The following is a 15,913-nucleotide window of genomic DNA, read 5'->3' as shown; positions in this document are numbered from 1 at the left end:
CAGTGCACTCCATGTCAGATTCATCTTGGCCTGGGTAATTCACCATTTCACTTGATAACCCAGGCATGGTATGTGAAAACAGCTCCATGGAGTAATCAGTTGTATGGCCTGCGTCATCCTTAAATCTTGGTTGGGGTGAAGGACACAAGGAAAGGTGTGGTTCATGAATATGAGCCTCCAATGACGACTCAGTGCTTTTATTTTTTACAACTTCAGAAGAGGAGGCGATAGAGCTGGAGGCTGAGTCAGCAATGTAAGCCAAAACTTTTTCCTGAAGCTCTGGCTTTAAAAGCTGTTTGCCAACTCCTAGAAAACTAAGCCTTCGAGGCCTTGTGGAGCCAGACGATGACGCAGGCTCAACACCTCCTGCATTCGGTCCTATTTTGCTTTTGCCACTACCATCAGATCCACCACTAACACCATCATTACCAGCTGGCAACCCCCGCCCAATTCACGGCCTCTTCCACCAGCCTTCCTCATCTTTGGTAAAAATGTACACAAAATCCCACAAACTATATAGTAATGTAAAACAAGGTACAGGGTGTATATAGGACAGGGGAGATGTAGAATTTCTGAACACACTTGTGGACACTGTTGGATTGTGTGATGCCCAGTGAATATCATACCGCTATGTCACAGGCTCAATGTCGTAGGTGTGAAAAATGTCACTATAGGACAGGGGAGATGTAGAATTTCTGAACACACTTGTGGACACTGTTGGATTGTGTGAGGCCCAGTGAATATCACACCGCTATGTCACAGGCTCAATGTCGCAGGTGTGAAAAATGTCACTATAGGACAGGGGAGATGTAGAATTTCTGAACACACTTGTGGACACTGTTGGATTGTGTGAGGCCCAGTGAATATCACACCGCTATGTCCCAGTCTCAATGTCGCAGGTGTGAAAAATGTCACTATAGGACAGGGGAGATGTAGAATATCTGAACACACTTGTGGACACTGTTGGATTGTGTGAGGCCCAGTGAATATCACACCGCTATATCACAGGCAGAAATTGGCTAGTGTATGACAAACTACAAGGTGTATATAGAATTGGGCAGAATAGGAATCTCCCTAGAGTGTAGGTCTGTAAGAACGGAACATGTCCTCGACTTATTCTTACAGAGTCACACACAGATAGCTTCACTGTGGCCGTGATAAAAGCCGTTACACGGTACTGTGTGAGGAGCGTACACCGCTGTATGGTATGAAAAAATGCACGCTCAGTACCTCACCAGGACAAAAAAAAAATTTGGATTGCTTTTAAAAAAGCAGTTTGCAGAGCAGTGGGAAAACAGCAATGCAGCCATCAGGAAGCCTTATAAGGCAGTTAAACAACCAACACAGCTGATCCAGCAAAATATAGCCTCCACTTGCACTGCACACACAGTGACTGGTGTGTTGTACAGGCAAAATCGCTAGCAGCAGAAGCAGTTTTGGTGTCTTCTTCCCTGCCTAACGCTCTCCCTACAGAATCATCATCATCAGCAGCTCTCCTTATTCTGAGATCAGCATGAGTAACATGGTGGTCGGCGTGCACGCCCTTTTATACCCCTGTGACTCCCCCCAAAGCAAGTCAATCACTTGCATGCCCTTCTCAAAGATGGTGGTGACCCCTGCCTATGTCATCACGTTGCCCACAGTGTCCGTGGATCCTGATTGGCTGAAAAAGGGCGGAAAACAAACTTTTGAAACGCGACTTTGGCGCTAAAGTCGCCGAGCTCGTGGCCGACCTCATCCTAGGGTCGGGTTTCGTTTCATGAAACCCGACTTTACCAAAAGTCGGTGACTTTTGAAATTTTTTTGACCCATTTCGCTCAACTCTAGTGAGTGATATTAAAGAAGGACTAAGGTCTGAAATGATAGTTCATTATATTACTTTTTTAAAGACAAAAACCTGACATTTTTAGACTTTTTAGATTAACTGTACTTCCTTTTATTGAATTATATCTGTCGACAAGTTTAAATTTTGTGTATATCAAATGGAGAGAAACAGTTTGATTGTTCTTTATCTTGGCACAGAAGTTCTACATAAGCCTTCTTTTCTAATTATTACTGAAAATATAAATTCCATATACATATTAAAATATAACCATGATTCAATTATTGCGCTAATAGCAGTCTCAGACCAACTTCAATGCTTTCTTATGTAACTGGGTAGATGGTTTGTCCATTGAATTACTATATAAGCACTATGCATTTACCCTGAATGGTTATTGGGAAGAACACTTATTTCCTAATAATTGTGCAATGTAAACAAGCTGATTATCACCGGATGAATGAGCAAAACACTAATTAGTCAGTTGTAATAATCTATTGGCTGGCTTAAAAGATCACTGTTTTCGGCAGTCATTGACCTGTGCTGCCTAGAACAATGGCAGACTATGAATACAGATTGTTCTGATTCTGTTACAAGCTATTATTTGACTGCCAATTGTCAAATATATAGCCAATTGGAGGTTGCACTTTGTTTAGACTAAAAGAACTTTATGTCTGGAAACTTCTCTACCTATTGCCACTGAGTAGATGACAAATTACAGTCTATTTTGGGTCTCAGACAATTTGTATCATTTGGGCATTGTATTATATGATAGCAGATAACTCTTAAAGGTTGTATGTCAGAAGACTCATCCTTACTTATTAGGTGATGTTTGAATTGTTACTCTGTCCTCTAATTAAGCAAAAAATGACTTCTTGTCCAATCAGACAGGTGGAGAGGGCTGATGACCAGTTTGCATGAACATGTTGTTGAAATATTGTGTTTTTTTAAACAAATAAGCCCTCTTAACACGTTTTAGTTGCCAGGAGGGCCCTGTCCATGTAGTAAAATATTACATAATATTATGAACCATTAAAATTGATGTCCACTACCCATTCTCAATCCATTTTTTTGCCCCCAGTAAAATGGTAACACACATACACCTATAGTGCTGGGGTTGTTCCAGCGGTGTCAGCACTATTTCTCCCAGGGCTCACATAACATTATTATGTCACGCGATCCCTGTCATCAGCGATCACTTCACTTTCCTCACCTTTGAATGTATCAGATAAATCCAGAAGAAGTGAGAGTTCACTTTCTCCGCATATATGTGATTTGTCCAAAAGCGGGGAGAGTGAAGGAGCCACTGATTGGCCTCCGGGATTGCCTGACATTTTAATATTATGTGAACTCCAACAGAGACAGTACTAACACAGCTTGAACGGTGCTAACACCGCCAGAACGGTGGCAGCAACAGAGGTAAGTATAAGTATTGTTCTTTTACTGGGGACAAGCATACAGATTGAGAAGGGGTTGTGGACAACCCTTTAAAGCTTTCTGGGTGATAATGAACAAAAGACTTCATAAAAAGCAGGTTTCTGTCTACAGACAAATGCACTTTATGTGCCATATATAGTTTGTTACAAAATATCAAATTTTCTTTGTACATAATATTCATGTTCTAGTTTCATAAAAGTGGATTTTTGAAATACTGTAGGTTGATATATTTGATATTATATTTTACAAAATAGAAGATTGTTGCATTCCTATGACATACTTAAAGTGAAAAAATAAGCAACTATATATTTTAACAAGCCTGTTGCACATTCATACAAGAAACTATCATAGCAGTTTGAACACATCAAACATCTATCAAAGCATTTAACTACACACAACCTAATGATTTTAACATATGAAGAAATTCAACTACACACATCTATGGCACCTTTTGGTCAATACTCAGGCAATCTGATTAAAAGCATTTAGCAGTTCAATAATGGAAGGTCATGCTTTGTAGATTTGAAAATCTTTCTTTCAATGAATGATTTGCAAGATAAGCTTGAGTGCAATTTTCATTTTTTTTTCCAAATTATAAAAACAAACCCAAACTGTAAAAAGATAGAAATTACCAATACAATCTAGAATTTTAACATTTAAATTTTGAAATAATAATTTACATCTGAAAGTCAAGAGTGGTCCCATTGGTTATCTGAAATGATGTAACTTATATAAAAAAAAGTTTTTTTCATTATAATTAAATTCACTTTTTTGTGCATACCTTTAAATTTATCATGTTCTCTGAAAGGAATCAGCATGATGTTAGCACCTCTAAACACAACTAATCAGGAAATTGTAATTAGCTATAGAAATATAAATAAATAATGAATAAATTAAGATCAAGATAAAAAAAAACAAATAAATACAACAGTAAAAAAAAGAAAAATCTTAAAATTATTAAATAAGTATTCAAAAAAATAATACAAGCTAGAGCACTTTGGCATGCCCACGTTACGATTGTGCAGCACCATTTTTAGAATGAGGATATAGGTAGGAACAAAAGGAAGTCTCCTTATAATACAATTTTGAAAGCTTTTGTAATGAAATAGGATGTGATATATTAAATTTTATTATAGGTAATACTATAGGAGATGAACCCCAGGCGCCTGGTGTGATAATAATATTTTATATTGTACAGTATAAATAATAAACCAATACTTTTATGTCATATTTTCATTACACCAAAATTACCAATTACCATTACTATATAGAATATGCAAACATTTTGTTGTGCTACAATAACTTTTTTTTTTACCATAATCATGGTAAAACTTCTTATGTTATATTAATATATTTAATTCAATGGAATAAAGCATATTTTTAAATAAAAGTTTACTTTCCTTTTTGGTTTTCAACAACTGTGCCATCAGAAGATATTTGTAGAATGTGCTAATAAGTAGTGTATATATTTTTTTTGTTTTAGAGAATAGATTTGCAGCTTATTTTGTCAAGTTGTGCCATGTAATAAATCTATAGAGTGATAAATTCAGACATTAAAATGCCTGGGGCTTTATAATTATGAGTATTTTTGTACTATTTTTCACTAGAAACACCATAATTTCAATATTTTTTATTTTTTTTCCGCAAGGTTTTGGACAATATTCATTTCGCTCTACATTGGTCCTTTGTACTGATTGCCAGAAAGATTTCTAATTCCAGGACATGAACCTGCAGCATCTCCAAGTTTCCTCCACACAACCTGGAATAGAAAAGAAAAAAATGTATATTAGCAAACTAAAATGAAAAGAAAAGTTTACCATACTTAGCTCTTTTCTCTAAACTTATGATAAGACAATGATAGGGCAATGATGCAACTTTAAAAATAAAAATGAAGGTACAGGGTGGGCCATTTATATGGATACACCAGGGTGGGCCATTTATAAAGATGGAATCGAAAATGGATGACTTCAAAATGGCCGCCATGGTCACCACCCACCTTTAAAAGTTTTACCCCTCCCATTTAATAATGTGCCACAAACAGGAAGTAGATATCACCAACCATTCTCATTTAATTTAGGTTTATCCATAGAAATGGCCCACCCAGGTGTATCCATATAAATGGCCCATCCTGTACATGAAACATCAAACTGATTCTCTCTTTTCATTTTTGCTATCAAAACTCTGCCATCTCAATGGGGAGGGTGTAGGGTTTTCGACTACCACTCACCATTCCATTTAGAATAGAGGAAAAACCTAACGTTTTCCAATTTTTATTTGATAATGTTACAATGGAGCCCAAACCTGTTTAAGAAGTCCCCAAAGAAATAAGATTAGGTCAAGTCAAGCTGAACACTTCTACCTCTTACCATAATCCAAAACGACTGTCTTTATCGTATGTTCTTCCATGTGCTAACCTTAGTGTTTTCCAACTCATTTCTCTATACAAATAACTCTTTAATGGTCACTGTCTCTTCATTAAATGTACACTCATCTGATGTCTAACAGAAGAATGAAGAACTTTTATTAAAATTACATTTCAATCCCCAAAACTCCTTTGCTCACTAGGCAGGGCCAGTTTTAAATAAAGTGGGGCCCTGGGAAAAAAATAAAAGTGGAGCACCAAATTCTGCACTCACAAAAATTATATTACTAGTATGTCTACTAACCCATAGATTGTATAGTAAGACACGTGATTGATACCTGGCAATCATACGTTCCACCAGTTATGTGTAGTTGGGATGTTATCAGCATATGTCACTTCCCGATGCAATAATGAATGATGCTGGACAAGCACTTTACTTTTAAGTTAAAAAAAAATCTCTTAAAGGAGTTGTCCAGTGAAAACAATTTATCATCAATTCACAAGATAGGTGGTAAGATATTGATCAGTGGGAGGTCTGACTGCTGGGACCCTTACTGATAGGCAGCACAGGGAACTTTTATCCCCAATAAAATGAGCTCCTGTGCACATAAGTGACCTGCACTACATTCATTTTCTATGGGGCTGACAAACATCTGTGCTGAGCTTTTCTTGGCAGCCTCATCAAGAATGAAAGGATCAGTGGTTAGGCATTCCCCACTGACAATTCCTGCGAGTTTCAGAAGTCAGACACTCATTGATCAGTAACTTATCGTTTATCCTATGGAGTGCATAAGGGCCCTGTCACACATAGAGACGCACTGGCGATCCCGACAATGATAAGACCCTGTCAGGATCGCTGGTGTGTCGCTACGTGATCGCTGGTGAGCTGCCAAACAGGCAGCTTCACCAGCGCTCAGCACCAGCGACATGCGGGTAAGAAGCGATGCACGTTGCTTAGTTACCCACTGTGTACCTTAGTTACCAGCATGCTGGTGCAGGGAGCTGGTAACCAAGGTACACATCGGGTTTCTAAGCGGCGCGCAGCACTTACAAACCCGATGTGTACCTTGGTTACCAGCTCCCTGCACCAGCGCGCTGGTAACTAAGGTACACATTGGGTTTCTAAGCATTGAGTGCTGCTTAGAAACCCTCTGTTTACCTTAGTTACCAGCTCCTGCTCGCTGATCGCTGGTCTCCCGCCTGTCACACGCAGCGATGCGTGCTGGCCAGCGGGAGACCAGCAATCAAAAAAATGTCCTGGCCATTCCTGGACGATCAGCGATAACCGGCAGGGGGGTCGGTCGCTGGTAAGTGTCACACACAGCGATCTCGCTGGTGAGATCGCTGTTGCGTCACAAAACTTGTGTGACGGGGGCTTAAGATAGTTGACCGCAATGGTCTGGTGCCTGGAACAGCACATCATGAGAAAAATATATGATAATGCACAGTGCAAATAACCTGCCACTGCAGTCTTTTTCACATGAGTGCTAGCCGTGTTTTTCACATATTCCATTCATAAAGGCGATAATCTATGAGTCCATTTCCATTCACATGAAAATTGCAGCGACAGGTCCTATTTTAATCCAAGGGTCGGATTAAAATTTACAGTGCATGTCAGTTGGTCAGTGAAAAAAATCGGACCACACTCAGATGACATTCGACTGCGGTCCGATTTTCACAGACAGTCAAAAAGGAAAAGGTGGAGAAACTTTTTTATTTCTATATTGAAATATATAGATAATTCTTATAAAATATATTAGCAGTTTTTTAGTACAGAGAAGTAAAATATTACTGATGATTGTAATCAATTGTGCAAAATTTTAAACAGCAGTGTGTGAAAACTATAGATACATAATGTGTATGTTATGTCCCAGACAGCAAAGAGGTATATTCACATGTATAGTCTCTGGTTCTGCAGACATGAACAGTGCACTCCCAACCTTTACTGTTGCCATGAATCTACAGACAACATTGGACAGCATGGCACTCAGCAACACAAACGACACAGAGATAAGCACATCTCTGCCCAGAAAGCAATAAATAAGTGAGGGGACTGCAGGTGACCCATCCAAGGATAGGAGCCATGGGCAAGTGCCCAGTCTGCCCCTCTCTCCCTAAAACACTGGCCCTGTCACTAGGTTTTCCTTCTGTTTAACTCTCCAGTTACTGACTGTTGTCAAGTATTGCATCATAGAAGACGAGGTGGATTACAGAAAGTGAGACCAAGCTTTGTTTTGTCTGTTCCTGCTCTCCTGTCTATCAAATAAAACACAGGCATAATGGAGAGGTGGGCTTTCAGTTCAGAGCAGCCAAGCAACTGGACAATGGCAGGATGAAATGCACGATGGGAATGAGGGAATATAAATTCTACCATCTACAGTCACAGAATGCTAATAAAGAGGAACTGCTCGCGCAAAAATAATTAAGAATAAAACATATTACACTGATATTGAAAACAAGAGCAGTTTTGATTTATTGCGATGATATGAACAGCAAAAAAAAATATTTTATTCAATGACATGTACACACTTCTCAGCAAGTGATGTGGGTGCGCCTTCAAGAGTTAATTTATCTCCTCTCGCTCAATTCAGCACTCAACTGCTGTAAAGTGAGCAAAAATCACACATCCAACACAAAAAATTCCCTTCCCCCCCTCGATACACAACACACTGCCCGACTAGTCAAAGACAGACGGTGATGAGCTCCTGAAGTACAGTATATGTTATTGTCAGACAATCAAAAAAGGCCACCTACTCTCTGAAAGGCTATGGATTCTTTAGCGCATACAAGGACCAAGCATATTAACGTTTTTAAGCTTTAATCTAAAAATACAGTGCTTACAAGTAACGATATAAAAAGATAAAAATAAAACACACAAATATGCAAAATAGTTGTAAAATAAAAAGGGAGGGATAACAGAAAATACATAGTTCTTCTGTTTCCTTGGGGAGAGGAGAAATGAATCATGGATCACAACCAGCTTAGGCAGACCCCCATATGTGAACACCTTTCTTTATTGTGTAACCCAGCTTTTATATGTTTGACATTTGGTTTGTGTTTCCAAGGCTGCCTAGATTAGAATATACACGCTCAAAGGGGGAAATCTGGTAGAGGCTTGGGGTATATATATATGTAATATATGTTGCTGTCAGACAATCAAAAAAGTCACACACTCTCTGAAAGGCCATGGATTCTTTAGAGCATACATGGATCAGACTTGATAAAGTTTTTAAGCTATAATCTCAAAATACTGTTGTAAAATAAAAAAGGGAGGAATAACAGAAAAAGCCTAGTTATTCTTCTGTTTCCTTGGGGATACGATAAATGAATCATGGATGACAATCAGAATAGGTAGACCCCCTTTATATATCTATCTTTCCCAGCTTTTAATGTCTGACCCTGAGTTTGTGTTTCCAGGCTCTTCATTACAAACCCCTGGGCTTGATGTCAGTGGACATTACACAGCTGACATCAACCCCAAAACCACTACTCACGATTGCCAATGCATCTAATGAATGCGCCAATTTTGGGTCACCTGCAGGCTGGTGTTTTTAGTCAGGGAAGGGACTAATATCTATGGCCCTTCCCAGACTATTAACATCAGTCAGCAGCAGTCTGCTTAGCCTTTGCTGGTTATTAAAAATAGGGGAACTCCACGTGATTTATATAAGGTCCTTCCTTTTTAATAACCAGTAAAGGCTACACAGACAGCTGTGAGCTGTTATTAGAAAATTAGAAAAAATTAGAGCTGCTTATTAAAAAATAAGGAGGACCCCATGCCATTTTTTTCATTTATTTATTTAATTATTAGCTAAATATAAGTACAGAAAACTGCACACTCAAAGCACTAATATCTCATTGACAAATCTCTATCCATTTTATCTATTCTATTCACAGTTTGGACTGTGAATTTACTGTACTTGGCTGATTAAGGCTGTGTGCCCACGTTGCATTTTTTAAGTGTTTCTGCAGCGTGTTTAGAGCTTTAGGGAACCTATATTTAACAATAGAAATACATTACACTTATTTCTTTTCAATCATTCAACCCTTAAGAGGTATTCCAGACTGAAGAACTGATCTAACATACACTAGCTAAATGATAAAATATAGACTGGGAGGGTGTCATATGACTGTTCCACCATTTTCTCTGTTGCTAAACCAAAGCTAGCAAGATGTTCAATGGAACTGCTCATTGAGCAAATGAGAGTCTATAGCATTAAGCTGAATCGAATCTGGTGTTGGTATGTGCTAGTCAATGCAAGAAACTCTGATTTGAGCAGCAGAGCGCATGCTCCATGAGCCACTCCATCTAAATTCCTTCATTCTTTTTATTTTTTTAATTTTATCAACACAATAAAATAGAGTTTGTTGGTCTGCCTATGCATTAGAAGGGGTTTTCTCAAAAACATAAATGGTTAAAATGGCAAAGTACTAGTAAGAAGAACATCAGAGGGATTTCTCATTCAATTTTTACTCCTAATTGCCTTCATCACTGGGCACTGCTGCAAGGTGCGCTGCCCTTCCAAGCTTCTTTTTTTTTTATAAAATTTGTAAGCACTGCTTTGAAGCTGACTAAATCACTTGATCCAGCCACATTCAGTGTCCCCATGCTTATATAATGATGCGCTGTGGAAGCAAAGCTGCCTCTGATTAAACCATTGAAGAACTCACAGCCAAGACCAGTGGCACATCCATGTTGCTTCCTTGAACTGTCAGTCAATCGGGAATGCATCACCCTTATGAAAAGAAAGCCGTGAGATTTGGGAATGGCACTCCAAAAGATTATGAGAATAATCCTTTCAGGCAAACCAGCAGTGCTATAGACATTTACAGAAACACATTTCAGCATACATAAAGAGGGCCTCAAATTTAGAAAGACAGTATATACAACTCAATATAACTAAATGAATTTCTGCATACAGCATTTCATATATTCACAAACTTCTTGGCAATATTTCTGACATTCCTTTTTTTGTAATGTAGAAACCTCGGCACATACATTTCCCAATCGACATTTGTTAGACAACATTGAGTTTCCTCCTACACATACAAGTCAGTGTATTGTTAACGGCAAAAGCTTTTGGCTTTCAAACACTGACTCATCATCGGAGACTAATGCACGCCGTACTCCAGCTTACTGGGAATATCCGACTGTTTGAGCGATTATTCTGTTCTATATTTCATTTTCAATCTTAAAGTTAGCAAAAATATTTCAGCCTAAATAAAATCATATACTGTAGTAACATTTATTCATGTGCACTACTAATTTATTTTTTGACCCTAACATTAACCATTTTCCAACCTATGACACCAGCTATGAAACCCATATTTTTAAGGACACATCAGTATTAATTCTTTAACCTCCTAAGAGCTCTTTCCCATATATTTGGTCCTTTAGTCTCTACTGTATTTTCTTCTGGTGTAGTGCAAAAATGCCGATCCCAAAGCTTCCTCTGGAGTTTCTCTTTTCAACTATGTAAATCTGTTGGCGATAGATACCCTATAACTTAATGTTTGAACCTAAAGAGCCTTGCCATGTAACTTAAGATAAGTAGCCAAAACTGGAGTCACCTTCATAAGGAACAGACATTCATCCACAGACAAAATGTTAAATCGGCTGAAGAGATATGCAGAAGCTTTAAAACACAACATGTAGGCTAACTTTAGCAACCACAAGAGGGAGCTCAGTAGTTTACTGCATACCATAAAGCTTTGAACACAGATGGGATGCAGTGGCTCCCTGTAGTAGCAGCTGCAGGCAGTGAACATGTTTTAAATTTTTGATTTGAAGCTCTAGAGGAAAATTAGGCATGAAAATGATGGAATGATCTATTGAAAAAATATATCAACACATCATTTTGTACTGCACATCTTTAGATTATTACCTAGTTGCAAATAGAAAACCGCTTTCTGTTTAACCTTTGAAGATTTTTTTTTTAAGCAAAATATTCATGTTTGTACAAACGCTAACTTTTCTAAAAGCAAAGGCAAACTTTTCCATGAATATGTATTTTAAAATTAATAGATCCTTGAAGATTCCTCTGGGGTCTGCCACTTTCCACTATTTTGTTTGAAGCATTAGCATCATTACTGTACCTCTGCTGCACAAATTTTAATACTGGCTGTTAGAAGTTCTAGAATCAGCAACACATGTTCTATTATAGGAAAGTCTTTTCAGCATTTCTCCCTAAAGATAGGATGGTTTTTCTCATTAGCGTTCATCGTAGACTACAATTTAGGTTACAATTTATTACCATATTTAGTGTTGCACGGCGCAGTAAATAATCAGCAGAACTTTCAACTATTGGCATCGTATTTAATAAAAATTGACCTCTAATAAACCTTTAAATTGCCAAAGATTTAGCAATTAGAAGAGACTCTTGGCCTTTATCTTAGGGTCAGACAAGAAAAGTAAGAGATTCATGCCTTATTATTTAATTATTAATGCACATTCTTTACTTACTTTACTTCACTGTTGACTACATTTTATAGCTAACTTTATGATCTGTTATCCACAATAGGACAATATGCCACTCAGAAATCATTAATCATTACTGGGTTATTGGTTTTCCAATGAGGATAATACTTGTGTTTTCTTGCATTGGATTTGCATTGTTCAATATTTTAGAGGCTAACTCTTCACGGCCTTGGCTATTTCCATTTCTATTTTTCCTTTATTTCCTCCCCTTCTTCCCAGAGCAATACATTTTTTATTTTTCTGTCCACATAGACATATGAGGGTTTGTTTTTTGCAGGACGAGTTGTACTTTTGAAGGACAACAATCATTTTACCACATAATACTGGAAAATGGAAAAAAAATCAAGTGGGGAGAAATGGTTAAAAAAACCAAAACAATTCTGACATTGTTTTTTGGAAATTGTTTTTACAATGTACATTTTGTGTTAAAGATGAATATCCAGTATCATACACCTTACCAATACAATTACGGCAATACCCAAGATGTCCATGTTTTTTCAATTATTTTAGTGGTGAAAAAAATTAAGACGTTTTGAAATAAAAAATTTGGGGTTATGCTGCCATTTTCTGAGATCAGTAACACTTTCATTTTTCAACAGATGGAGCTGTTTGACGGCTTATTTTTTGACGGGCAATGTGAAATTTTCATTAATACAATTTTTAAATATATTTAACTTTTTGATCTCTTGTTACAGCATTTTTAGTGAAATTGCAAAAACCCAAAAAATGTGTTTCATGTTTTTGAATTTGTTTTTGCTTATGTGTTTACTGATTGGGTTAATTGTTTTTATATTTTGTTAGATCAAACCTTTCTGAATGCGGCAATACCACATATGTGTATTTTTTTATTTTTTTTAACATCATTATTTTCAAAAGAGGAAAATGGTGGTGATGTGTTTTTTAGTTTTTTTCATATTTTTTAAAACTTTTTTTACTTTTAATGTTATTGTTAGTCTCTTTAGAGGTCTTAAATAAGCGATTGTCCGATCACTTATGTTATATACTGAACCATAACTGTCATGACAACGAACACATCACGGGGGCGACGATGGATGGAGAGAGTGACTATGAAAGTCATGGTATGTAGCAGTAGAGAAGAGAAGCTACCATATACATACAGCTCTAAGGTAACACAGATGTCTGAATAACATTAATCAGGTTCACTTGAAAATGTAACCTTGTGTGGTGCAGAAAGAGCTGAGTATATGAAACCTATAATATAGGCTTCTAGCTGAAATGCGTCGGTTATGGATTGTGGACTTTCATGGTGACCAGTGCATTTTTTCATTTTTTACTACTTTAATAAAGAAGGTTTTTTCACTGTTAACCCCCTCACGACATGCGCCATACATATACCGTGCATGTTGTGTCTCTCCCTTTGATATGGGCTCTGGCGATGAGCTCATATCTTTACTGACACATGTCAGCTAATATAAACAGCTGACATGTCCCCTTAACAGCCATGGGTGGAATAGTGATCCACCCGTGGTTGTTAACCTGTTAAATATCACTGCCAATCTCTGACAGCGGCATTTAATGTGATCGCATCAGAATCATGTCACTAATCCCACCCATCGGCGACCGTGTCACATGACCATGGGTCACCGATGGATTGGCATGACAACCCAGGGTCTGCAGCAGTTGGCACTCATAGCAAGTGAGCACTTCTGCTACTCACAGCAGGGCAGATGATCACAGCTTCTAGTCTCCCATGGAGACTGCTGAAACAAGTGTAAAGTTAAAAAAATATTTTAAAAAATATTTAAAAAATTAAAAAAATATAAAAGTTCAAATCGATCCCCATTCACCCCATTTAAAATAAAACAATTAAAAAAAATTAAAATACACATATTTGGTATCACCGCATTCATAATCACCCGATTTATCAAGATATGAAAATAATTATTCCAATTAGTAAACAGCGTAGCAAAAAAAGTAAAAACCACAAAATTGTTTTTTTGGTTGCCGCAACATTGCATTAAAATGCAATAGAGGGCAATCAAAAGATCATATTTACACCAAAATAGTATTAATAAAAACATCAGCTCGGCACGCAATAAATAAGCCCTCACCCAGTCCAAAATCATGAAAAATGGAGGTGGTATGGGTCTCAAAAAAAGGCGCCTTTTTTTAAACAAACTTTGGATTTTTTTTTTCACCACTTACATAAAAAAGAACCTAGACAAGTGGTGTCTATGAACTCGCAATGACCTGGAGAATCATACTGGCAAGCCAGTTTTAGCATTTTGTGAAAAAAAACAGGAGTGGAATTGCACTTTTTCTGCAATTTCACCCACACTTGGATTTTTTTTCCCATTTTCCAGTGCATGATATGGTAAAACTACTGGTATCATTCAAAAGTACAATTTGTCCCACAAAAAACAAGCCCTCTCATGGCCATAATCCATCTGTTCAACATTTGCTCATCAGCATGTGTGGTGGCTTTAGGCGACCGCTCACCCTGAAGAGCTGGACCTTGATTTCTCACGCTGAACTGCGATGATCTCACTGAGGTGGGTGCAGTTCATGGACCCATTCTCACTGCAGTGAGTACTCCTCCCCAACTCTTCAGCATGAACAGTCGCCTCAGGCCACCGCTCATGCTGATGAGCAAATGTCGCCCAGATGGATTACGGCTTCGGAGATTAGGTGTTAGGCCGGGGTCACACTAAACGACGCAAAATACGGTCAGTATTTTACATGCGTAATACGGATGAATGGCCCCTAAACAGTGCTCCGTATGTCATCCGTAATCAAGGTGTGGTCGCGTATTTTGCGCATGTCAGCATCCGTATGTAATCCGTATGGCGAGATTTTCTCGCAGGCTTGCAAAATGGACATATAATGGAGCCCTATGACAGGGTTTCTAACACAAACCAAAGAATCGATATAGACACATAGAATACATACATATAAATATATATATGTATTCTATGTGTTTATATCTATTCTTTCATTTCTTTATTAAAACTGTCAGTGTGAGTTTACTGTATAGCGCACTGAATTGCCAGCTTTGCTAAGACACCTGGTGCGTATTTCTCGCAAGTCACATGTGTGGTCCGTGTGTAATCCGTATTTTTTGCGCACCCATAAACTTGCATTGGCGTACTACAGCCATAGTACGCTGACAATCGCAGCATGCTGCGATTGGGACGGAGCCTAGAATACGGATGAGAAATATACGGCTGGTGCGAGGGACCCCATAGGGAATCATTGGTCCGTGTGTAATGCGTGCTTTTAGCGCCTCTCACTCGGCCGTATTCCTCGCCAGTGTGACCCCGGCCTAAAGGTGATTATAATGTGAGTTTTTATTTTATTCTTAATTTTACACTCGATGTAGACAGTGGGTGCTGACTACAACTCTTAACATTGTCCCCTGCTAGCACTGATCGCAGGGAGAGCAGGGGACAATGATGTGAGCGGTCTTCAGCACCCAGCGTCTGAGAACAGTGCAAACTGTGCCAGTTTTTCTCAGGCTCTTTTACATGTGATACCGATACAGCACACGGGTGGCACATGGTTGATACATGCATGCCACATGAATGAAACACATGTATGCACAGACACATGGACATTGATTTCTCTAGTACTGTTTTTTTCCAATGCCAGAAATATCAGGATGTGCTAAAGAGTCCTTAAGATAAACTGCTTTGTGTTTGATACTTCCTGATATTTAGCTTGACAAAACTTTAATGATACAGTCATGAGGTTTATTCAGGTTTTTATTGCATTTCTGCAGCAGAAACACACTAAAAACGCATATGCATCTACAAGTATGGCAAATCTATGGGGAAAATTCACACATAAAACTCAGATT

The 15,913-nt window shown here is 38.1% G+C and overlaps 1 protein-coding gene across 1 annotated transcript in view; it reads right to left on the bottom strand.

Moving 5' to 3' along the window:
* Positions 1 to 774: 774 nt before the first annotated feature.
* The window catches only part of CCDC85A (coiled-coil domain containing 85A), a 497,589-nt gene continuing 482,450 nt past the window's right edge, over positions 775 to 15,913 (bottom strand). Inside the window, exon 3 of the mRNA XM_073576656.1 lies at positions 775 to 5,015. Within this exon, the coding sequence (XP_073432757.1) occupies positions 4,966 to 5,015 (50 nt within the window). The 3' untranslated portion in view covers positions 775 to 4,965. The remainder of the gene's footprint in view (positions 5,016 to 15,913) is intronic.

Source organism: Dendrobates tinctorius, unplaced genomic scaffold (assembly GCF_039654945.1).
Source record: "Dendrobates tinctorius isolate UK_male_01 unplaced genomic scaffold, ASM3965494v1 ptg000050l, whole genome shotgun sequence".
Lineage (NCBI taxonomy): Eukaryota > Metazoa > Chordata > Amphibia > Anura > Dendrobatidae > Dendrobates > Dendrobates tinctorius.
Note: the sequence above shows the minus strand (reverse complement) of the source record. Positions and strands in the feature narration are given on the sequence as shown.